The sequence below is a fragment of the Pteronotus mesoamericanus genome, unplaced genomic scaffold, assembly GCF_021234165.1.
Source record: "Pteronotus mesoamericanus isolate MK-2021 breed Mesoamerican mustached bat unplaced genomic scaffold, CSHL_Meso_final contig_56, whole genome shotgun sequence".
Taxonomy (NCBI): Eukaryota; Metazoa; Chordata; class Mammalia; order Chiroptera; family Mormoopidae; genus Pteronotus; species Pteronotus mesoamericanus.
The window spans coordinates 21,619,214-21,646,590 of record NW_026555201.1 but is presented as its reverse complement, the minus strand read 5'-3'; the positions used below and the strand labels follow the sequence as shown (position 1 = coordinate 21,646,590).

Sequence of the window (27,377 nt, the reverse complement as noted above, 5' to 3'; positions counted from 1 at the left end):
AAAACTGTCTTTTTTCATAATTAACATGATTGTGTGTCAGAAAATCCTGAGGAATATACCAAAAAAGCTAATACAACAAGTGAATTTAACAATGTCTCAGAATCCAGGATCATTGGAAATTAATAATGAATATATATATGTGTGTATATATATATATATATATATATATATAAAAGGTTGAGTAAGATCCTTATGCACTGAAAACTATAAAACTGCACAGAAAAATTTAAAAGATCTAAATAAAGATATACAATATTCACAGAATATCAGACTCAATTTGAACATGGCAATTCCCCCAAACTGACATACAGATTCAATGCAATCATAATCAAAATTGCAGCAGGGCTTTTTAAAGAAATTGACAGGTCAATACTATAATTTAGTATAGGAAAGGCAAAGTTCCTATAATAACAAAAACACTTGAAAAAGAATAAGGTTCAAAGATTTACACAATTTGGGAATCAATATAAAACAACAGTAATCAAAACAGTGTTATGCTATATAAAAATAGACATATAAATTAATCAGTTCAGAAATAGACCCACACTTTTATAGATAATTGATTTTTGATAAAACTGCTAAGGTGATTCAATAAAGAAGACAGTCTCTTCAACAAATGGTGTTGGCGTAACTGGATGTCTGTATGGAAAAATGAACTTTGTCACATGCCAAATATAAAAGTAATTAAAAGCAGATCACAGATCTAAATGTTAAATAAAAACTATGAACTAGTGAAAGAAAACATAGGAAAATCTTTGTAACATTGGGAGAGGCTAAGATTTCTTATGTAGGATGTACAAAGCATAACTATAAAAGAAACAATTGAAAAAATAGACTTCATTAAAAATTAAAACTTTTGCTATTCAAAATACATAGTTAAAAAGGTAAAGAACTACTGAATACTGTATTTGCAAATCATTTATCTGAAACATAGTTTGTGTCCAGAATATATAAAGAACTCTTACAATTCAATAATAAGACAAGCCATCAGTTAAAAATGGGCAAATTATTTGAACACATACTTCACAAAATGTCACATAAATGGCCAATATTAAAAGATCCCCCAACATCATTAGTCATCAGGGGAATGCAAACTAAAATCATAATGAAATATGCACAACTATAAAACTGTACAGGCACTTTGGAAAACACTGGCAGTTTGCCATAAAGCTAAAACATACACTCACTATGGGATCTACCAATATCACTCTGGGCTAATTATCCAAAAGAAATAAAAACATGTCCACATAAAGTCTTGCAAGTGAATGTCATAGTAACCAAATAATGGTAACAACTCAAATGGCCATGAACTGGTAAGTGGAGAAACAAATTGTGGTCTAACCATACTATGGCATACAACTCACCAGGAAAGAGGAACAAAGAGTAAATACACACAACACTGATGACACTCAAAAGCTATGCTGTAAAGGAAAGAGGTCAAAACACAAAACACCACTTATACAATGTTTCAGAACAGTCAAACTATAAGCAAATCAGTAGTTCCCTGAGAATGGAGAAGAAAATAATTTGCACTAGGGCATGAGGAAATTTTTTATTATGAGAGAAATCTTTTTTTTATGGTGGTGGTTACACAATGGCATACAATTACCAAATTTGTCAAACTAAACACCTAGGATTGGAAAATATATGAATAAAACTAAAAATGATAAGAGAAAAATTACCACAATTATTATTTTATTGGCATGCCTCTTTGTAAGAAATAGATAATTACAGAAATGCTATCATAAGATATTATTATCCAATATTACTACATCTATCTTTAATTTCAAAAATCGATTAAACCCTGTCATAAGTATGAGCCACCGAAGGAAACTCCTTATTTGAAAAGGTAATGCATATTATTAATTAAATCCTCAAAAATTCAGGGGTCTTGTGGTTTGAGTAGTTCATAGGTAAGACTCCAATAAATAATGCCTCTTAAAGAAATAACTAGTTTACAAATAATTTCCTACACACCCTTTTTATGTTATTCTCTAGGCTAGCTACTGTGGGAAACACAGAAGCATAATATATCTTGATTTTAAGAAAGTACAATCTAAAAAAATTGAAGTTATACCAATACTCATTAATGTAAGAGCTTTACAGTAGAAACTCTATTAATGAATTGCTGCATACCTGAAATCTCCAGAAAGAGCAAAATGTTCCTTCACTTCCACAAAACATAGTCACTAATGTCAATGACAAACTTAACGTTAGCAACTATTAGGCTGATATAAACATCAGCATACTTATTCCCACCAATTTAAATGTTTTGTTACCAAGAAGTAACTGACTTTGTTTCCAGTTACGTTTATGACAATTCCACTTGTGAATCAGAAAAATTCTGGTGGCAAGTAACAGAACTTCAAGTTCTGAACAATGAAGAAAATTCATTTAACTTAGGAAATCTATCAGTAGAATGGTTGAACCATTCAGAGCTTCGATGACACACCACCTTAGTATATGCACCCCTGTATTTGTTGCAGAGTTATTTAAAATAGCCAACATATAAAAGCAACCCAAATGCCTGTTAATAGACGAGTGGATAAAAAAGATGTGGTGCAGATATACAATGGAATATTACTTGGCCATAAAAAAGAATGAAAACTTACCATTTGTGACAGCATGAATGGACCAAGAGAAGTAAGTCAGAGAAAGACAAATACCATGTTATATCGCTTATATGTGGAATCTAAAAAGCAAAATAAACTTTTGGACTGTCTTATTTGTAATTTGTATGGTTGCAAGATGACTGGAGAAACGCTCAGGATCATGTCTTCATGATATCCTATCTAAAAACATTTTCAGTGATGAGTAACTTTTCCTAGAAAATCTGTCAGCCAACTTATATTTACATCTCATTGACCCAAGTTGACTTTTATCCATTTCCAAATTGGCTTTTTAGTAACATATGTAGAGTTAGCAATAGAATGGAAAATTCTGAACAACAATTAAAAGTTATATAAGCCATAAAATATTTTGCCTTCAAAGTATCTGGTCTGAACTGCAAAATTTCCGCTATCCGGATCTCCTACCTTTTCCTCACAATAGTCTTTTCCATCCGGGATCATCTTATAGGTTAGAACAGAGTTTCTAGTCCAATGCCTGGTATGATTTACCTTCACAGGCTCCTAATTCTGTTTAGGACACTTCCTTCATAGACACTTCGGTACACATAGTGGTTATATTTCTTAATAGTATGGTGCTATACTACAGATAGAAGAGGTATATTTTGTTGACTGACCTGGAGATCTAATTACCATTCTAGGCTAATGACTTTCAAATTTATAACCGTAGCATAGAATTCTTCCATTGACTTCATATTCATATATCTAACAGTCTACCTACCATTTCCACTTAAATGTTTAATAAACATCTCAAATTTAACATGGTCCAAACTAAGTCCTTGATATTCTCTGTAAATTCTTCCCTTCCCCAAATTTTCTCTATCACAATTAATGATAACTAAGGTCACTAGTAAAGTCAAGTATTTCATATTCTGGGTTTTCACCTATCATTATGAAATCTTTATTTATTAAATATTCATTTTAAAAGTAAAAGCAGTATAAATATACATTTTCAAACTGAACCATTCTCAACTGAACTATTATGAGATAAGTGAGATAAGTGACTTAAAAGACAAGGTGCCCTGGCTGGTGTGGCTCAGTAGATTGAGTGCCAGCATTTGAACCAAAGGGTCACCGGTTCCATTCCCAATCAGGGCACATGCCTGGACTGTGGACCAAATTCCCAGAACGGGGTGCGCGAGATTCAACCACACACTGATATTTCTCTCCCTGTCTTTCTCCCTCTCTTCCCCTCGCTCTCAAAATAAATAACTAAAATCTTTAAAAAAAAAAAAAAAAAAAGAAAAAGAAAGAAAGAAAGACTATGTAAATATCTTTATTTTAGGTGATTTCATTCACTAGGAACAATCTCCTTTGCTTTGAAAAAGTTCCCTTAAAGCAGGCCTAACATGATACATTAAGCTATTTCAAAATTTTTTTCTCTGCTCTTTAGAAATAAATCTACTTTATTAATTTAAAATTACTTATTATTAGGTAATATTTCATATAGATAAAAGAATAAATATAATTGGATGTAAAGTCATGAAGCACAGTGAATACCCCTCATCTTAGTTTTTGTGTTACAACAGAGCAGATTCTACAACAAAGATGTAAGTGTGAATCATTTATTTGGGAGGTGAAAGAAGGGTAGGGAAGTGAAGAATAGAAAAAGAAAAAGGAAGGCAGCCTGAGAAAAGGTGCATTATTAATTAAGATACCACTTTAGGGCATCTTGGCTTTAATGCACTAGGAAACTGAGAACTAGTGTAGAAGACATACCTCAGAATCATCTACCTGAAATGTCAGGGAGTTGATGTATTTGTCTATCAACTTGTATCAAACATTGATTCAAGGCTGCTCAGAGAGAGGAATTAATTCCCAGGACTTGCATGCAGGCCACGCTTTGTTTCAGCAGCCAGAGAATACCCACAGGGAAAGAAATGCAGATACTGCCAGGCAGAAAGCAGGCAGGCACACTATGAAATGGTAAGACCCAAGAGTGTTTGGGTTCACATCCAACAGCATTTGCTATACCCATGAACATACCAGCTTTCCTGAAAACTAGAACATTAGTATTTCCACTGCATTAATTATATATTTTGTCCATAATCCATCTCCCTCCCTCCTTCCCCTACTAGAGGTAATAACTAGTCTCAAATTATTGTTTATGATTCCATTCCTTCTTTAATAGCTCTTTCTTAAATTTTTTTGCATTAAGAAAATGCCATTATTTTGCTTTAGAGTTTTTTTAAAATGTTACTATAAAATATGTAGTCTTCTGCAAAGGGCATCTTTTTTCCAGTTCAGTTTTATGTTTCTAATATTCATCTTCTGGTTGATCTGAGTATCACCACCATGGTGAGCCTGTTACTAATCCTGAAAGGTATTGTTTACACTGGATGTATGATACACTGCAGTATATACACTGGAGAAAAGGTTAGAAACTATTACCTTAGCACATGCCTCTAGCTCCTACCCTAGAGATCTATGTTGTCACAAGTGGCTCCACACACCTAACCCACATTGTGATAATTTTCTAATCATCCTCAAACTCTCCTCAAGTCTGGAAGAATCCATGGAAAAGATTCTAGCACCTAATAAAAATTGAGGGAGGGAAAGTCTCTCATTACCCCCATAGATGTTCTCACAGGGATAAGAAAAATAACTTACTATTTTTATAAGCCAGGGGAAAAAAATAACTTACTATTTTTATAGGCCCAGGCAATCTTTGATTTTATTTTAACATCTGTTTTCATACATCACTACCTTACACAAAAGCTATTTTTCATGACAGGAATGCATTGTAATTCTGACGGTATAAAAAAATCCAAGTTCTAAAACAGTTTCTTTGTGTTACTGTAATGAGGTGGGTGCCCTGTATCACAGCTCCAGCCCGAGCCAGGTCTTCACAACACCTCAGGCCAAGCAGTTTCACAAAACGTTGCTATCATGATGCTGCCACTACTTGGAGTTACAACACATCAAAGGGGGTTATTCTTAACTTCTGTCCACTCTGAAAAGAGTGAAATTTGTAGCAAAATATTAATAGGGATATCTTATTTTCAGTATAGATTTGTTATAATTAGAGTGTATTTGGTAAATGAGAGTGCATTTTTAAAGGCTCTGACATATCTCATGTCAGCTATTATTTAATGACATTTTAAAGGTTAGATAGTGATAGTTAAAAAAGGAATTTGAATGACACAAAAACATGACAACAATCTTAAAACCTGAAAATAAAGGAAAATATTCTTACCTGCTTTATTCCATAGTAATCAGCAATACGGCAAATCAGCTCCGACATTGCCTGAACTTCATGAGATTTTTTCAAGTTCATAAACTCATCTAGCTTCACATTTTCACCTGAGTAAATATAAAACAAAATGAAAATACTGCTATTAAAGAAACAAAAGTTTATAGGAACCATCAGCTGATATCTAAGTTTTCTGTAACTAAGTATGAAAAAAATATATTCTGTTGTGATGTCTATATAATAGATCCTTATTTGTTTAGCTGTTGTGAATCAAATTTGAATTAATAAAATAAATAAGACCCACGAAACATTATTAAAATGTGCCCTGATACATAAAACAATTAACTATCAAGAAAAAGACTGATAACTGAACTACAACGTAAGAAAAGAAATGTGAGGATCCACCCTGAAGTTGTTCTGTCTTCTTTGGTGCATGAAAAAACCCATTTGGCACATGCCAGCCTATCTGGGCTCATGACATAAGGTCTAACACTAAATTAAAAACATGTTGCAAAGATATACATATATGAACAATATACTGCTTCCAAGTGCCTAAAAAACATACATACACATGCACAAACAAACCTACCAGTTTTCTGTTTTTGATTTCCTTGGAGGGCTATAAGCAACTGTTCAAAAGGAGTACATATTCCCAAGTTTTGTATAGAATAATATTTCGCAGCCAAAGCAAAAGCTTCCACACTAACCAGCTTCTGGGAAGTTTCACAAAATATTTTAGGAAAATCTGTAATACCTAAACAAACAAACAAAAAACCAGGAAATGTTGCAATGATTAAATAATAGTAATTGTGTGAGATTAAAGAAATAAATGAAAAACACTGGATATTTACAACAAATTACAACATTTTCATTTTAGTGTGAATTTTGGCAATATCTCTAAATGGTTCAGTTATATTTGTTAAACTGTCAGATATTTGTAGCACTCAGTTTTTTCCGAACACACTACACAATTAATATGTTTAAACTCCAAGATAAAATTTGGTCGTTTTTTCCCCCCATGAGACAAAAAAAAAAAAAAAAGTTTAAAATCCTGCTAAACTGTAATGTAGTCATGAAATTTATGAATGGTCCTGGCTAACCTACAAATATGAATTTAAAGCAGGTCATGCCTTGAAACGCTGTTATTCCCTGCTCACGCTGCATGCAGAATAATGCTAATACCACCAGTGATAGAAATGTTTCTGTGAAGCAGTTCCTATACTATTTGAACTACATAGAATTGTTGTGTGCGTGTGTGTTGGCGGGGGGTGTATGTGTTCAGTGCACTGAACCCAATATGAGCTCTAAGCTAATCCGATGATGATCAGGTGAAAAACATTTTGTTTTCTCCCCATGGTCAGTTTTAAACCAGACATTCTATATGGTTACTGCTAGTTCCCCAAACGCTCGCTCATTTAGAAGAGTCTGGTGAACTGCTGTAGTGTCTGCAACATTCAGTGCCCCGTTCTGTGTGAGGAATAATACAGCCTTTTGAACTCAGGTGTGGCCACATCACGCCAGGGTGCACTATGTCATTTTCAGACAGAAGTCTTAAGAGTACTGAAGATTCACTACACATTCTTTTTCCCCTAACTGTCATAGCCGGAGCACATGTAAAGATGGGGCCTGCCTCAGCCCGGCTCCTCGAGTGACTACAACAAAGACGTCACTGCTTTCAAAGCATAATGGACGTGCAGCAAATATGAAAAGTAAACTTTACTCTTTTTAGTCACTGAGATTTTAGGCTTATTACTGCAGCATAAACTGGCCTAATCTAATGAATGCTCATAAACAGGCTGATAATTTACTTTTTATTTTTTCAATCTCATTTTCCTATGGCCATTTTTAATACATGTTTTATTAACAAAGGTGAAAAACAGTTCCAATTTGTCTACAGTGGTTCAAAGACAGTCTTTGTACAGGGTAGTCCAATGAAGTCCATTTATTAAAAATTATTTTTAAATAACTCAAGAAAGCCACACATCTAGTAGTTAAATGAAGTATATAAAATCTTAACTTTACAAAAGCATGTACAACCAGGGAACAACCGTGGTCATACAAGAAAAACCATACTACATGCTATGAAGTCTATTCTATGATAGCTGATCCTCCATACTTACTTAGAAAATTATCAAAATCCACTTAAAACAAAGAATGATGCTGCTCCTTAGAAAAAGTTAAAAGCAAGGAGGCTGATTAAAGCTTGCAGAATTCTAAATTAAAATTGTACGTTTAAGATAGTAGCTTTTAAAGCTAATATCTATATCTACTAAGTTGCTGGTGGTATTATTTACTAATTTAATTAATAAGACTAAAATTGGCAGAGATACATTATTTCCATTTCTGAATCAACTAAATGTAAAATTAAACTGCAAAATTACTACAGTGATTTACTTAAGATATATTTTGTGTATAACATAAAGTTCTTTGGACATTTTACAAACTGAATTTAATAATGTAGCCAAAAGTAATAAAATCCACATCAAAATATTTAGGCATGATACAGAGGGGAAACTCAGTCAACTCTTAAGTGAGACTCTCAGGTTTAAGGGCAGTCTCAACATCCCCAAGTTTCAGAGCAGCAATTCTTAGAGTGTGATAGAATAAGAACATTAAATCTCAAAGTGCAGAGGGACTATTATAGTAGTCAGTTATTGGACAATGTTGCCAACAGAAAGAAATGTGATGTTTCTGTTGGAAAAGAAAAGGTTCAAATCTATTTAACTATCTTACTCAAAGTACTTGAGAAATTTCCAATTCAAGCTTAATTAAACATTGTTAATTTGCTTTTAATTACAGCCCTCCCAGTAATTTCAGAATTCTGGAGATCTAAATTACAAAGATATTATCTTTTTAATAATGTTTACTTTCATAAAAAGGATAGCGTTCTTATTCAATCAATTAGTTTATGTCACTTAGGAGCTACATCAGTTTATTCAGTAAATCTAGAACTCTGTGAAAAAAATCTTTTCAAATTATGGAAGTATATATATAGCATCTATACTTTTTTGTTTTCCAGCAATCCAGCCTATAACTTCTATGGAAGGAGGGTGGGGGAGGTGTCAAAGATCTTATCTATACTTCCATCCTGAAACAGTTTGTGAGCAAAGCTATGTGGAATGGTAACAATGTGTATACTCCTCATAGTGCTTCCCTAGGTACTTGTATACAGAGTTTGGGTTTGGCAACTAGCAAAACAGAATCCATGGTGCTACTGAGCTTATATTAATTAATTCTTAATTAGTTAGATGTTTTTACACAAGGAAAGCTTTGTTTTTAAATTCGGTGCCTATTGCACCTGCATATTATGTGGCTTGATTATTTTGCTAACATCTCCCTCTACTGGAAGTACCTGTTCTGCTTTATTACACGCTTTGTCTTTATTTACTCTTAGCTTCTGTGCACCTTATATCATTATTCTGCAGAGGTTTCTTATAAGATAGGTTAATTTGGCATCAGGAAGCAAGAGGAGCAAATAGCCAGAGGAGAAGTTACTTTCTATAAGATGAAATCAGGAATAAGTTTTCTTTCTTTTTTTATTAAAGAGCAGAGATTAATGTACAAGGAAAGATAGAGAAATTATATATACATGTTGGATTATAAAAATGTCAAGGTATAAGAATGAATAATAATGTCTCAAAACAAAAAATAAAATAGAATCAATGAATATAATATTTATGTTTCAATTTCAAAACTATCCCTGGCTGGTGTGGCTCAGTGGATTGAGTGCCAGCCTGTGAACCAAAGGGTCACTGGTTCAGTTCCCAGTCAGGGCAACTGCCTGGGCTGCAGGCCAGGTCCCCAGCAGGGGCACATGAGAGGCAACCACACACTGATGTTTCTCTCCCTCTCTCACTCCCTTCCCCTCTCTCTAAAAATTATTAAATAAAATCCTTTTAAAAATTTCAAAACTAAATGTTTTAGTTTACTAGAATGTTACCTAACACTTAAAGGAAGTCAAGAGTACTCTTAGGATTCACAAAAACTTATCATTATTATTGCTTAATTGCTACATTTATTGCACATATACTGTGTGCCAGGCACCATGACAAACACCTTACATTAAATGGGATAGTCCTATAAACTAGTTACACCGTGCTCTTATCCCCAGCTATAGAGGAAGAAATTGAGACTCAGAGAGGCTTTTATCCAGATCACACAGACACTAAGTAGCAAGATGTGAACCAAGGCAATGTTTGACCTTGTTCTTAATTCCCACATTCGACTAGCATGCCACAACAGTAGGTTCAGTGGGCAAAAAACGAAACCAGGCAAGACAGAACTTAAGAAAAGTGCTGGGCACATCTGTTAGAATCAGGCCTAGCAAGAACTGCCTCGGGCAGAGGTCAATACATGTAAGCTCTTAAACTAGTTCATATTCATTTTGTTTGTCTTCTTAACTCTTTCACTTTCTTTACTCCTCTCAACATCTCCCTCTCTACCAGAAGTGATCCTAAGGTTTCAAGAAATTTTTAAAAAGTAATTTCTACATTTAAAACAACAGATAAGTCTCTGAGAAGAAAATAAAAATTTTATGATGAGGTTTTGTTGTGGTATCTACTTTTAGAAACGAAACAATGGTACTGTTTCATGCCCAGCTGAAAAGCAATACCACCTTGCATACAGCAGGCACTCAGTTAGTAGAAAATGACTAGATGAATGATTGAATGAATAAAAACAATTCTTCAACTCACTTACGATGGCAGCACTTCCAGCTACACTGGGAGAAACAAATTCTAAGATTCCGTGGTGGCAGGATCACTGCAGCCACTAGGAGGACTTCGCTAGCACTGCAGAGCCCGTTACAGCGGCAGAAAACCTCATTTCAGCCCTAATGTTTATAATTGCAGCACGAAGAAACGAGTGACTTAGAATATTTTAGAATGTAATGCAATTATGCATTGATCCTGAGGTTTTACTGTGTTACAGGGGTTAGAGTGAAGGTCGCTATTGCTACTATAACTCAGCCTAGCACAGTCTCACACCTATAATTTCAAGGAGAAATCAACAGCACCCTCTTAATAAGTCTTCACAAGAACATAAAAATGTTCTGTATTCATTTCTACATAAATGTCCTAGAGATATCTGCAATTCAAAAAGTTCAAAACTGAACTGAACATTCTCATGCTTGCCAAATCTTTCTACTTCTTATGCTCTTTAATAGCGTCATCCCTCACCCAGGGCTGAAGATAAAAGTATTTTCATTACTCTAAAGGCTCCTTGTGCCTTCAACCCGTATATCCAGCCACCCATCAATCCTACTGTAAAAAGGTCTTTCCTGTGGGGAACCCCCCCACCACACACTACCAGCGCAGTGGTTCCAACTCTATTAACTCTCACCAGTGCCCCTGCGAGAGTTTCATAGAGATTTTTCCCCTGATGATAAAACTCCTATAGCACAGGGAATCCATGATGGCTGCAGAGTAGTCAGAAGCTCCATCTCCTTGCTCCCAGACCCAGACCAGACTTGCAGCTAAATTGCTGAGTATTCATCTTGAAAAACCAGTTGAAGTGCAACTCACCTGGAAATTTATAAACAGAAGCACAGAAGAAGATGGAAAGAGACAAGGACAGGGTGAGCCCACACACAGCAGGTACAGTGTCTGTAGCCATACTTATGTCTGACAAAATCGATTTCAAAACAAAGGCTTGTCTCTTGAGACAAGAAGGTCACTACACAGTACTAAAGGGATCGATCCAACAAGAGGATATAGCCCTTGCAAACATTGATGCACCCAATATAGGAGCCCCTAAATATGTAAAGAAACTCTTGGTGGACTTTAAGGAAGAGACCTACTGTAACAGGCACAGTAGGGGATTTTAACACCCCATTGTCATCACAGGATCTCCCAGATGAAAAAAAAAAAAAAATCAACATGGAAACAGAAACCTTAAATGACATATTATTTGATTTAATTGATATTTACAGAATATTTCATCCCAATGGAGCAGAATATACATTCTTCTCAAGTGCACATGGAATGTTCTCAAAGATAGCCTACATATTAGGACACAAAATAAGTCTTAACAAATTCAAGATTAAAATCACTAAGCATTTTCTCAGATCACAATGGCATGAAACTAGAAATCAACCCTCATTTTAAAAAACAACTCAAAAACATTCAAATACATGAGGCTAAATAGCACATTATTAGAAAAATAAGTGGGTTGTCAATGAGATCAAGAAAGAAATAAAAAACACCTGGAAACAAAAATGAACAAACAACAACTTGAAATCTGGGACACAGCAATAGCAGTCCTGAGAGGGAAGTTCACAGCAATACAGGTTTACCTAAAGAGGGTGGAAAAATCTCAAATGAAACTAGACCACAAATTTACACCATATACCAGATTAAACTCCAAATGGATAAAAGAATTAAACATAAGCCATGACACCACAAAAGTCCTAGAGGAAAACATAGGCAGTAAAATTTCACTACAGGCCTAGCTCAAGAAGCAGGAAAAATCTCAAATATACAATCTAACCCTACATCTAAAAGAACTGGAAAAACAACAACAACCAATGCCCAGAGTAAGTAGAATAAATGAAATAGTCAAGACCAGAGCAGTAATAAATGACATAGAGACTAAAAAAAAAATTCAAAATACCAATGAAATCAGGAACTGGTTCCTTGAAAAGATAAACAAAATTGATGAACCTTTAACCAAACTCATCAAGAAAAAAAGAGAGGACCCAAATAAATAAAATCTAAAATGAAAGAGAAGTAACAGCTGATATCATAGAAATACAAAGGATTGTAAGAAAATACTATGAACAACTATATGCCAAGAAAGTAGACAACATAGGTGAAACAGATAAATTTTGAGAAACATATAATCTTCACAAACTGAATCAGGAAGAATCAGAAAACCTGAATAGGCTGATAACCATTAATGAAACTGAAGCAGTTAATTAAAAAACTCCCAGCAAACAAAAGTCCTGGACTGGATGGCTTCACAGTTGATTTTGCATATAATTTAAAGAAGAACTAACACCCGTCCTTCTCAAACTCCTTCAAAAAATTTAAGAGTAGGGAAGACTTCCAAGCTCTTTTTATAAGGCTAGTAGTATCCTAATTCCAAAACCAAATAAGGACACAACAAAGAAAGAAAATTATAGGCCAATATCTCTGAGGAACATAGATGTTAAAATCCCCAATAAAATGTTAACAAATCTGATCCAGCAATACATTAAAAAAATCATACACCATGATCAAGTGGCATTTACTCCATGGATACAAGGTTGGTACAATATTCAAAAATCAATAAATACAATACATCACATAAACAAAATGAAAGATAAAACACACATGATCATATCAATAGATGGAGGAAAAGCATTTAGTAAAATCCTGCACTCATTTATCATAAAAACTCTCAGCAAAGTAGGGAAGGAATACAGGAATCATGCCTCAACATAATAAAGGCCATATATGAAAAACCTACAGCCGACATCATACTCAATGGGCAAAAACTAAAAGTTTTCCCACTAAGGTCAGGAATAAGAAAAGGATGTCCACTTTTACCACTCTTATTCAACATAGAACTGGACGTCCTAGCCATAGCAATCAGACAGGAAGAAGAGATAAAAAGCATCTAAATTGGAAAGGAAAATATAAAACTGTCATTATTCACAGATGACATAATATAGTACATGGAAAACCCTAAATATGTCACCAAAAAAATACTTGGCCAGGGTCCCCAACCCCCAGGACACAGGCTGGTACTGGTCTGTGACCTGTTAGGAACTGGACTGCACAGCAGGTGAGCAGTGGGTGAGTGAGTGAAGCTTCATCTGTATTTATCACTGCTCCCCATGTTCACATTACTGCCTGAGCTCTGCCTCCTGTCAGATCAACGGCAGCATTAGATTCTCGTAGGAGTGCGAACCCTGCTGTGAACTGCACATGCAAGGGACCTTGGTTGCTCACTCCTTATGAGGCTCTAATGCCTGATGATCTGAAGTGGAGCTGAGGTGGTGATGCTAGTGCTGAGGAGCGGCTTCAAACACAGATCATCGTTAGCAGAGCGGTGTGACTGCACAGAGACCATAATATAGCAGTTGCTTGCACACTCATATCAAAACCCTATCAGTGAGTGGCAAGTGACAATTAAGGTCCGTCCAATGGCAGGCTATGAAGTCATCTTCTCCCCACCCCAAAGTCTGTGGAAAAATTGTCTTCCATGAAACTGGTGTCTGGTGCCAAAAAGATTGGTTATCGCTGTACCAGACCTAATGAATGAATTCAGCAAGTAGCAGGAAACAACATCAATACTCAAAAATTAATGACATTTTTATATACCACTAATCAACTATCAGAAAGAGAAAGAAAGAAAAAAATTCCATTTAAAATGCAACAACAAAAATGAGGTACCTAGGAATAAATTTAACCAAGGAGGTAAAAGACCTGTACTCAGAAAACTATAGGACACTAAAGAAAGATACTGAGGAAGATACGAATAATTGGAATGATATATCATGTTCACAGATTGGAAGAATTAACATTAAAATGTCCACACTACCCAGAGCAATCTATAGATTCTATGCAATTCCTATTAAAATACCAATGGCATATTTCACAGATCTAGGACAAATATTCCAAAAATTTATATGGAACCAAAAAAGACTCTGAATAGCCTCAGTAATCTTGAGAAGGAAGAACAGAATTGGAGGTATCACAATACCTAATATCAAACTATTGATATACTGTAAAGTCACTGTAATCAAAGCAGTCTGGTGCTGGCATAAGAACAGGCATATAGATCAATGGAACAGAACAGAAAGCCCAGAAATTATCCCACAATTAATATTTGACAGAGTAGGCAAGAGCATACAATGGAATAAAGACAGTCTCTTTAATAAATGGTATTGGGAAAACTGGACTGGTACATGCAAAAAAAATGAAACTAGACCCCAGCTTACGCCATACACAAGAATAGACTCTAAATGGAAAAAAGACTTAAATGTAAGTTGTGAAACCATAAAAATTCTAGAAGGAAACACAGGCAGTAAAATTTCAGACATCTTGCATAACAATATTTTTGCTGATATGTCTCCTAGGGCAAGGAAAGCAAAGGAAAAGATAAACAAATGGGACTACACAAATTAAATAGCTCTGTACAGCTAAAGAAACCATCATTAAAATGAAAAGAGAACCCACTGTATGGGAGCACATATTGGCTAATGATCAATCTAATAAGGGTTTGGTCTCCAAAATACATGAAGACCTTATATAACTCAACACCAGGAAGACAAACAATCCAATTAAAAAATAGGCAAAGGACCTGAGAAGACACTTCTCCAAGGAGGACATAGGAAAAACTGTTCAACATCACTAATCATCAGAGATATGCAAATTAAAACCATAATGAGATTTCACCTCACACTAGCCAGAATGGCTATCATTAATATATATACAAACAACAAGTGCTGGTAAGGATATGGAGAAAAGGGAGCCCTAGTGTACTGGTAGTAAGAATGCAGCCTGATGTAGCAACTTTGGAAAATAGTATAGAATTTCCTCAAAAAATTAAAAATGAAACTGTCTTTTGATCCAGTAATTCCACTTCTGGGAATATATCCTAAGAGTCCCAAAACAACCAATTCAAAAGAATGTATGTGCCTCTATGTTCATAGCAGTGTTATTTACAATATCAAGACCTGGAAACAGCCTAAATATCCACCAGGAGATGAGTGGATAAAAAAACTGGGGTACATTTACTCAATGCACATAATATGGCAGCAAAAATGAAAGAACTCTTACCTTTTGCTACAGCATGGATGGATCTAGAGAGTATTTGGCTAAGTGAAATAAGCCAGTTAATGAAAGACAAATATATGATTTCCCTTACATGTGGAATCTAATGAACAAAATAAACTAATGAAGAAAAGAGAAACAAAGGCATAGATACATGGACAGACCAACGGCTGTCAGAAGGGAGGGTGATGGGGGATAGGATGAAAGGTGGAGAGAGTAGCAAAAGAACATACGAGGTCTGTCCAGAAGGTATCCAGCCAGGTACTATGAAAAAATAGAGACATTTATTGAAGAAGATACAAGAAACATTGCACATAGGACAATGATGCCTCAGTCCCTTTAAAGTAGGCACCTTGGGACTGCACATGGTTCTCCCAATTGCTATCATCTGCCCTGAAGTATTTTCCTGAATCTCACTGATGGTCTGAAATTTCTTCCCTTTCAAAGGTGATTTTAGTTTTCAGAAAAGCCAGAAGCAGCAGGGTGCCAAATCTGGGCTGTAAGAGCAGGGACTGAGTCACCTGGGTGATTTGATGTTTCGCCAAAAAACCCTGTACCAGACGTGATGCCTGAGTGGGTACACTGTCGTGATAAAGCTGCCAATCAGCAGTTGCCCATCTGCGACCTTCTGAACCATCCAAATAGTTTCCGCAGAGGAATGTTCAAGCTTAATACAAAATCTGACGCACATGCATTGCTCTACTTGCTCAGTCATTTTGAATGCCACAACCACACAGTACACGTACTCACTCAACAGCGTCTACCACAGCCCCTGACTAGTACGGTCAAGTCATCATTATTCATGCACACTCATTCCAGTCCACTCTCCTTGGCTGCCAGGTTACCTTGATGTTGTGCAAAACATTCTCGTTATATTAACAATGGCTGGACTTTTTCCAGACAGATCTTCTATACGCATGACCTATGGACACAGACAACAGTGTGGGAAATTCCTGAGGGAGGGGGGCAGTGGGTAGAGGCAGGCAAAGGGGGAAAAAGTAGGGACAACTGTAATAGCATAAACAATAAAATAGAATTAAAAAAAAAAAACCACTCCTATAGCACAATGCTCAGTAAGTGCTGGCTGAGTTGAATTAGATATGTTTTCTAAAATGGCAATTTACTTAGATTCAGTGCAAATTTAATAACACAGTTTAAAGCTCTGGATTCTGTTGACTTTAGGCTTCAAGTCTTTTTACTGGCTTAGTAGACTTAAATGCAAAGTGAGAGTCTGACTTGCTGAACTATGAAAATTATAGGTGGGTTGTGTTAAATTTTATGAATGTTTAATCTATCTATAATCTTATCATTTATATGAGGAAGAAAATAGAATATATACTGTTATTTCAAAAATAATTAAATAAATAAATTTATATCATCCAATTATGTGCTATGAAACTTTTTGTCAAAGCTATATTAGGGTAATTTATGGCTGCATATAAAATGAAAAAAATATGTTACTTCAACATGTAAACTATGCTCTTAGTAACTATAAGATATAAAGAATTGACATGCATGTCCTTATTGTGCCAATATTAACATTAGATTGACTATATAAAGCACCTGTAAACATTTCAAAAGCAGTTTCCACATTTAACTGTTATTTATAAAAAATAAAATTAAATATAAAAATAGGAAAATCTAACCACAGTATTTTAACTCCGAAGCCTCTTTTCACAGTTTAATTTGAAGAAAAATAAAGCACACAAAAATCTCAGCAATTTGGAAATTGATTCGCTAAATGAAATATAAACTTGTAAAAAAGAAACAATTCAGAGACACACGCTATGTGCACTGTAAAAACTGAATCTGAATAAAGCTAATTTGTTACAATTTGTGATTCATCTATGAGACTTTGTGAATTATCATTTGCAAAGCATGTGGACAACTGGAGTTCGGTGTGGACTCCAGGGGGAATCAGCGATTCCCAGTTAGAACTGTACTGAGATGCCACATGGGATGCGCTCACTCAGACCTTTGCCCTTCTTTTCAACTCTGTCCGAGACCGTCTTCTATCAGATATTTTTATGGCTCACTCTCTCACTTCCTTCAGGTCTTTGCTCAAATGTCACCATTTCAGTAAAAACTTCTCTGACAGTCCTATTTCACACCACATCCCCACTCAATTCTCATTCCTCTCTGATCCTCTGTAAATTTTTATAGCTCTTACACCATCTGACAAAGCAAGTAAAATCCAAAAGAACACAGGTTTTCATTTATTGCTGTACTTACAGAACTGAGAATAATGCTTGGTACTCAGTAAGTACTCACTGAGTGAATGAGTAAATGAATGAGCAAGAACTCAGTTTGAATTCTGGTTTTCAGACTGTTTATTCCTGTGTGGCCATGAGCAATTTATTTATTTGCTCTAATACTTGATTTATCTATAACATAGGAGGAAATACCTATTTTATAATGATGTTTTAAAGAATATACACACCCTTGCACACACATATATATACATATGTATATATACGCATAATGTATATATACACACATTTAATTACACACACAGATGTGACTATGCGCGTGCACACGTGCACACATAAACAACACTATCCTAACACAGAATCCAGAACATAGTGGCAGCCCCCAAATCATGATGTCCAAACTAAGTAACTGAGTATCGTAACCCTTAGGATTTCATTGGGCTATGAGGTAGAACATGCTCAAATATTTAGGCCTAGAACATCACATAGGCTACTAGAAAATCCTTGAAACCAAGATCAATACAGATATTCAGTTTCCAAATGCAGGGCCTACGAGGAGAAAGGCGGTTTGGAAGACCGTGATCATTAGAATGAAGGCACAACTGCAACTTGAGATAAAACAAAGGTGTCCAGTAGTCAACACTGAGTACTACATTCTACACAGGATGAAAGCAAGTGTTTTCACTTAGTGTTTGGGAGCCCAGTGGTTAGCACTGGGCACCATTATAGAATTAGCTTTAAAGTACAGGAGAGAATTTTAGCACTAATGGTATTTCTTGCCGAATTTTTTGTGAAAATTGGCAAATAGGTTATAACTTCACTACACCTTAAAAACCTGATGAAGAGTTTCAAGTTTGCATTATTACAATGTTTTAATTTCCTATGATCAAGTGTCTTTTTTCAGAAAATAACCAAAACCAAGAGGTAGCAGATAGCTAGAAATTCAACAATTTCAAACTCAGTTTAAAATTAGAAGTATTTAGGTCAGAGCCCGTGGTCACTCGCACCCTTCCCGCTTCCTGCTGCCACTGGACCTGAGGGCGCGTGGACCAGGGGCGTCTCAAGATGAGACAGCGGAAGGGGAGCAGGTTTGTGAGTCCAAGTGTCGCAGTGGCGCACTCGTGGCGAGAATCCGGACAAGGAGCACACACCAAGGATAGGCCCAGGAGCAATGGCGTCCCAAGAAAACAAGCAGTAAAAAATCTCAACATGGAAAATACCAACCAGGAAAATGACAAAAAGGATGAAAAGGGGCAAGATGCTACTAAAGGAGAGCGCTTGGCTCTCCCTTTGGAAGATGGTGAATATCCTGGGCCTAGAGGAAATCGCAGGCCGTTGCGTGTTAGGCAACCCCCTCCTGCAGTATAGATGGGATGGGGGTCAGAGGCTTGGAGAGCCACAGGCAAGGATGAGACAAGAAAATAGGGAAAGAACTGGGGATGGTATGAGACAGCTGATGGAAAAGCTGAGGGGAAAGCAGTTAAGTCATAGCCTACGGGCAGGTAGCACTGACCCCCCTCACCATGACCATCATGATGAATTTTGCCTTATGCCCTGAATCCTGATGTTTTCCCTGGTTAATAGGGAGACACACCTCCTTCCTAAACTTACATGTTCGTGATGTGCCTTGCTGTAAACCTTTTCGTGTTGTTTCCTATGGGTCTCCTCTTACCAGCTTCTAACTGAATGTTGTGTTTCATCCAATTTATAAGTTTCTGTCAGCAGGGAAGTTTTACCTATTGCATGGAAAGATGCTCATTACATGTTGTGAAGTTAATAAAGCAGTTTTAAAAAAATTAGAAGTATTTAAGAATTAAGTAACTATTTTCCAAAAAATAAATTTAAAGTTAATAAATCAATGTGATTGTTAGTAAAAAACAAAATAAGTTCTAGATTGTATAACTTCAGAAAGTTGATGTTATAATTGTAAAGGATACTTTAAAGGTTATCTATTTCAGTGCAGTGAGTGCTCTGAAGTCGATTCCTTGTTCTTTGCTTGTTCCTACCACAGAAATCTTTCCTCTGTCAACTGTCGTTCCTGAACACCGCTGCAAGCTCCACTCCCCACGGTGCCTCAACAATGTCAGTATCTTAGTAACTAACTCTGTGATTGATCTCTTACTGAGAAGACCAGTATTTCTTTTCTATACATTGACATGGGCCTAGACTTCCAGGCTTTCAAGAATAAAAGAGACTTTTCAGTTTTTTTATTACTGAGGCAAGACACACAAAAGACTTTTCCGTCCCAGGTAAACTGTAATTGTAAGTATAATTAAATTACTAAAAAGAGGTTTTGAGAGAATAAAATTAAGTCACAACTCTCCCTTAAAACTACTTTTTTCCATTGTGCATATCATTCATTAACTTGAGTTTAACTTCTTGTTATTCTAAACTCCATTACTTACATTTCAACATTAATACAAAACACATGTGTATGTAATTCTACTGTCTCATAACTAAATACAGTTATGATCATTTGCCAAGTAAAGGAAACATGCAAAAGGAATTTGCATTAAATATACATTTTTCTCTATCTAGCTCCTACTGTACCTCCAGATCTTGTCCTTTACTTAATTTTTATAATGACGTACATAATTCATAAAAATCAATTTTATTCTTTAGGGGCTATTATTCAAGGTGGCTGCTGTATAGAGAATAAACTTATAAAAGCTAGCCTAAGCTTTAGGTTTAAATTTGCCATTTTGATTTAAATAATCAAATAAGAGGGAAGAATTAAGCTCTAGTAATTGACAACTGGTGCTGGTTCCCCTCACAGAGAGAGGAACTATTTCTGCATTTGATTAAAATTAGTTAAATAAATGCTTGGAAATATGAAAATCTACATAATAAGGAACAAACAGTTACAAGAAAATGAAGAATGAGCACAGATCTTGTGATACTAATAAGGCTTTCAACCTCTTATCCTGAGGTGTAAAAGCTAAAGAACCCTATGAATCACCTAAAGCGGTATGTAAAATTTTGTGCCTATTTGTAAGTATAGATGCTCCACTTGGGTTACGTCAAATTCAATATATCTGAAACAGAATGCATGGTTTTCCCAAACAGCTCCTCAGCTGATTTTAATAACGTTGCTAACAGTATTACTCATTGTTATTGTTCAACACACTTCCACATTCAAAATCTTGGAATTCTCTCTGATTCCTCCATTTCTTTGAACTCTATATAAATATCAGTCACGAATAACTACCAACTTTCTTTGTACAATATCTTTTAAAACTATCACATCCTATTTACTTATTTAAATTGAATGTATTGGGGTGACATTGGTTAATCAAATTATGCAGGTGTCAGGTGGACAATTCTGTAATACACATCTGTATATCGTATTGTGTGTTGACCATCCCAAGTCAAGTCTCCTTCCACCACCATTTATCCCTCTTGACCTTCTTCTACCTCCCCCACCCTCCTTTCCCTTTGATAGTCCCTACCACCCCCTTTCCATTTCCATCTTGCCCCAGGAACATCGCTCATCTCGGGACTATCACTAAGGGATCCTAACCTGTGCCCCCAAGGAAGGATGATTCCAAACAATTTAACAGACCAGTCTCCTGAAATTGGCTACAATATTTTTTATAACCTTATTTTTAGCTATTTATGAATTTGTGAATATTTTGCCCTGTGTTCCTTACTGTCCCGAAATATCTTCACTCCTTTGCTTACACTGTTCTACTTACCTGGAAGGCCTATATACTCTCTACTTAGCCATATTAAATTCAACAAACATTTAATGAAGGAGATTCTACTATGCGGCACTTAGTATATACTAGATACCAGAACTTAGACCAGAGAGTCAAAGGCAATAAATCATTATAAGACAATGTGATAAGTGCTCTAATAATGGTAGGAATAAAAGAATCTACAGATGACTATTCTGGTTATTAGTTTAGTATAATTTGACCTGGGCTTTGAAAGTACATGAGAAATAAGTAAATGCTTATTAAATAGATGGGGTGGGAGAGTTCCAGGCAAGGAGGACTGCATGCAGAAAATCAGAGAGGCAAAAAATGTACGGAATTATCAGGAGACAAGGAAGCTGAAGAATAAGGTATGTGGGTACAGCAAGGATGGCAAAAGAAGCATTGATAATGGTCTACCACTCCCTCATATTCTCTCCCTTCAACTTTGGTCGAAGATATATCTTAAAAATTGAGAACTGACATCAAACTAATTCAGCCACCATCATGATTAAAGTTGATCTAGAGTCAGACCATGTAGAAAGTTCAATCATTTATCAACTTGGCTGACCCAATAATGACTTATCATAGGCTCTTTCATCCCAAGATTCAGGTTGATCTAGGCCCTCAACATGCTGGCTTTAACAGCAGGGACACTTAAGGTATGGAGAGTAAAAACTTTAAATTATTATTATTTCTGTAGGATCTGAGCACTGGAAGCAACCCTAGATTTCTATTAGTCAAATGATCCATAACTATTTTCAGTTCTCAGTCTCTTTTGAAAATGAGAGGCAAACACCTGAGTTCATTTTCAAACTGACTGAAGCCCACAAACCAAGAGCCATAAACTCTAACTCTGTGAGGGGCCAGGAAGATTATTTCAGTTTGTGAAGCTAGGTAGGGGAAGAGGATACACCTTCACAAAGGGAGGTATTTACCACACAAAGATACATAACAAAATGGCCAGATTTTCTGATATTTTTCAAGAGAAGCTGCAATTCCACATTTGTGTATATGTCAATTTTAGAATGTTTGCTGAAAATATTAAAAAACATAAACATTTAATGGGTCATATAAGACATGTTTAAAGCCATGTGAGACTAGGGGGTGGATATTTTTCCACCTCAGTTATTGGAACACCCTAGGCAGTTACTTCCTTAGATTAGAAAACTGAGGACTACAGTTAAACATCCTGTGCAAGATAAACAACTAATCAGCATTAGAGAAGGAAAGAAGTAGGTCTTCTGACACTAGCTTCGTCTGCCTCTACCTGAGGGGAGCAGAATACAGTGGAGATGACTAATATTTATTAAGCCTACTCACTTATTTGAGTAGGTTTTAACATCTATCTCATTTACCCACTCAGGGCAGAATTGATTCACCTTTTTTTTTTATGAAAAAAAACTGAGGCTCAAAAGCTTAACTATTTTACACAAGATTATGCAGCACTAAAGGATCAGAGCAAAGATTCAAAACTATACATGATAACCACGAAAACCATATTCTTTTATGTTGCCCCCTGTTTGCCTACCTTAATAGTGGCGGTTCCAGGTGGAGGCAATAGCAGCCAAGACCGTAAGATGAAGAACTTTATTTTGCAGAAAATGGGGACCTGTGATGGCTTTTGAGCAGAAGAATAATAAGACGAAAGCTATCATTTTGACAGATAATTGAAGGTCAGTTTGAATGAAATATAGAGTCCGAAGGTAAGAATAACAGCTCAGACTGATTGCTAAAATTCTGTTGTAAGTTTAAAAAAGGAGAGGGCCAAACTATTTGCTGTAGGAAGAGGAAACAGCAAATCCAAGAGAAATAGAGGCAGAAGAATGGGGAAATCAGGAGCCTGAGTAACAGGAAGGCTGTTAAGTCGTTTATGGAGGAGAGGTCACTGAGGTGATGAGATGAAAAAATATAAGAAACATAAGCCCTAGTAGTCTTGAAGCCATGTAGGCAAGTTGTTTTTTGTTTGTTTGTTTGGTTTTGGTGAATCAGGGAAGGAATTTAAATTATGACAAACCGTGAAGATTGGTTACTATAACTGCAAGGCTAATGATTTGACATAATTTAAACAAACAACAACATAAAATGGATATTCAAGTTTGTTCTGATTAGCTAAACAAAAGTATAATTTAAGTAGAATGAGGGGGGAAATGCCATAGATGAGCGTACTCTCCATGAACTTTGTTTTACTGAACTTTTTAATACTTCAAAGGTATAGGGATAGGGTGAGGTGGAGAACAGAAATGGGTTTATACTGTTAAATATTAGAATATAAATTCAAACTCTAAATGGTCTCATCCAAAAAAATATAAAAGCACTTTTATATAATCAATAAACAAAGTATGATGACAAGTTATCCTAGGTTTCCACATATTTATTTGCATTTTTTGCTCACCTTCACTTATAATCACAATTGTAACCCAGGATAAAATATATAAGGAAAATGAATAAACAGAAGTTAAGTACAATAGAGCATAACAGATGACACTAATTCTTTCTCTGTTCTCACTTGCTATTTCCAACATGCTTTCTGGCTCCATGTGTTCCAAATTACATATGAGCACAATTTCAATGCACCAGTCTCTACCATCATCACCACCAACAAAAACTACATAGGATGGCTAAAAAGAAATTTTTAATTTCTTTTCTACTAAATGCAATAAAAATAATTTATGAGAAAACTCCACAAAATAATAATCACTGGTATACACTTTCTGTATTGTTCAGTTAAAATATAGTAAATTAATTACTCAGATGCTCACCCCAAGGAACCTGGCCAGAATTGATCAGTTATCTGCTACAAATTGCCTGACCTCTTCAAGCTGCCATTTCCTGAAGCCTCCGTGGACTATTTTAATAGCTTCTATCTTGTCTTTCTGCTTCCTCCCTTATCTTCCAATAGGCTCTTCACCACACAGTAGTCAGAGTCATCTCTTTGAAACATAAATCACAACATACCATCACACAAAATCCTTAGAGAGCTTGACATTTCACTCAGAGTAAAAGCCAAGCCCTCAGTACGGCCTACAAGCACTACCTGAAGTTGCCTCAGGCCACCTCTCAAACCGTATCTATTACCAGTCTAACTCGAACAGCTCTGCCGCGCTCCCAGCAACCCAGCGTCTGAAGGTTGGGTACCTGTTCTTCCGTATATAGTTGCATGACTGGCTTGTTCACTGTCTTCAAGTCTCTGTTCAAGTTGTCTTGATAGGTAAGCTTTCCCTTGCTGATCACTGTATCCAAAATAGCATTGCTCGCCATCGCTACCCCTTGCGTGCCATGCTTTTCTTCATTGTATTTACGCTACCTAACATTACATACAGAGTTTATTATGTATCCACCCTCAGTAAACATCAGCTTCACGTGGGCAGGGACTTTGTTGTGTTCGAAACCATAGTTGTAGGGCCCAGAACAAGGCCTGGTAGGCAGAAGGTTCTCAATAAACATGAGTTGTATAAATGAATGAATTAAGTGCTACTATTTTTTAGGCATATTCTTAACTCTTTCTATGTATTAACTCATTTAATTTTCATAGTACTCCAGTAAGTAGATACTTGAGTTATCCCAAACAGTGAAAGCCCAAGTTAACAAAGCTAGTCAGTAGGGGAGCCAGGACTTGAATCCAGGCAGGTAGTCTGTCTGCAAAGCCCATTGTACTCATCTGCTCAGACTGTCATAACAACATACCACAGGCTAGGTGACTTAAACAATGAATATATTTTCCTTCTCACAATTCTGGAACCTGAAAGTCCAAGATCAAGGTGCTGCCAGAGTTCATTTCTGGCGAAGCCTCTGTCCTGGGCTTAGAGATGGCCGCCTTCTCACAATACCCTCACATTGTTTTTCTCCATGTTGCCCTCCTGCTGTCTCTTCCTCTTCCTGTTGGATTAGGGCTCCACCTGACTGACCTCATTAAAACATTAACTACCTCCTCAAAGGCCCCACCTCCAGAAATAGTCACACTGGGGATTAGAGCTTCAACATAAGAAATTTGGAGACACAATTCAATCTGTAACACCTATACTTTATGCCCTTGAAATGTAGTTATGTTCAACATCTTTTTTATTGTGGAGAATCACGATTTTGTTTTTCAGCTAGGTCTTTTATTGAACGGAGAAGAAACTTTCAGGACTCCGACTGGGCCAGAAGATCATTTGGCAAGAGAAATCTATCAAAATGGCTACACTGAGGATTTTCAGAAAAAACTCGGTCTCGTAAAACACCAAATGATTGTGCCAAACATCTGTTAGTGTACTTCCATCCACTGTGCATTAACTCGTAGCAGCTCTGGGAATTGTGTTTACTTGTAACTCCTCATACAAAACCATACTCCTTGTGAGTCCCTGATGGAAATCCATTCCAGTCTTCATGCATGCTCCCACCTCAGGGTCTCTGCGATCCCTGTTCTCATTATCTGGACTGCTTTCCATCCAGATAGCTCCATGATTCATTTTTTACCTTCTTTAGATTTTTTCCAGAGTCATCACCATGAAGTCTTGCTGAAACAACCTATATAAAATTGCAAACATACTTTTCTCCTGCATGTCCCCTTATCTACTCCTTCCTTTTCTACTTAATTTTTCTGGCACTTTTTTTTTTTTGGGGTCTAACTCTGACCTCTAGAATGCAAGCAAGATAAAGGTGGAGATTTTTGTTGGTTTTGTTTACTGCTATATCCCCAGCTCCCAGAAAAGTGCTAGCACACAGGAGACACTCAGTAATTACTGAATGAATGAACTTCTACAAGGTCACAGCGGCTAGTAAGTGTTAGAACTGGAGTTTGAACCATATCAGACTCAAAAGTCTACAATTTAACTGCTAAATTATACTGCATGTAGTAGCTAACAATTCTTACGTAAAATACACATCTGGTCAAAGGATTCTACTGCTTTTCTCTGACACAAACAACAGACTGTATATAGGAATAGAGAAAAATACACATCTTTAAAATAATCTTTACTTAAAAAAATTAAAATTCCTTACAAAAATAAATTATAAAAATTCATTCTTTTTAGCAGTATAGGCAAGTGACCATCTGTAAAATTGAATATTTTGTATAAAAAAGTTTGCAGGACCAAAGACATTTCATAGGTGAACAATTAAACCTAGATTCTATCTTTGTTGGATAGATCAAAAATTGAACGACATGTTTTCCCAAAAGATGTTAGAAATTTATTCCTAGCGTAAATAAGTGGTGTCATTCATTCATTCATTCATTTACTTACTTGCCAAATATTTACTAACCACTTACTCTGACCAGGCGTTGTTCCAGGCACGAGGTATACAGCAGTAAACAACACTATACTTACATTCTTGAAGGGGAAACAATAAAAATAAAATGAAACAAAAAAAAAGAATGTATTAGTGTCATAAAAATATTAGTTTTGATAATCATGACCATTGGAATCCGTTCCTAAGTAATTCAGAGTAGATTTTTATCATGGTGGCAGAGCTCAGACTCTGGAGTCAGGTGACCTAGTTTGAAACTCCATGAAGAGCTGTGCCTTTGACAAATTAACTCCTCAAGTTACAATTTCATAACCTGAGAGAAAGAGAACCCATCTCACAAGGCTGATGTAAAGATTAAAAGAGAAAACGCTTAGTGTACTGCAGAGTAAATAACTATCAATTAAGCCAATTATTATTATTATTATTAGAATATGTAAAATAATCTAATTCTTCCATTGCAAGAAGACAAAGTTAAACCCACATGAAAGTTTTGGGCTTTATATTTAAAAAAAAAAAAGTTTCTTTTGTGGGGAAGCTCTATGAGTCATTCATTAATTCATTCATGTAACAAATATTCATTGAGTATTTAATGCATGCCAGTTATTTTACTAAGTACTGGGAAAACATCTGTTTATAGGACAAACATGGTCTCTGCTCTTTTGGAG

The 27,377-nt window shown here is 35.9% G+C and overlaps 1 protein-coding gene and 1 pseudogene across 1 annotated transcript in view; one reads left to right on the top strand and one right to left on the bottom strand.

Annotated features, from left to right (window-relative positions):
• METTL25 (methyltransferase like 25) overlaps nucleotides 1-27,377 on the bottom strand; it is an 88,635-nt gene that overhangs the window by 59,678 nt on the left and 1,580 nt on the right. The window contains exons 2-3 of the mRNA XM_054580169.1: nucleotides 6,410-6,574; nucleotides 5,824-5,930 (exon numbers count right to left, since the gene is read on the bottom strand). Of these exons, the coding sequence (XP_054436144.1) occupies nucleotides 5,824-5,930; nucleotides 6,410-6,574 (272 nt within the window). The remainder of the gene's footprint in view (nucleotides 1-5,823; nucleotides 5,931-6,409; nucleotides 6,575-27,377) is intronic.
• Nucleotides 15,262-19,359, top strand: LOC129075927 (protein BEX1-like; annotated as a pseudogene).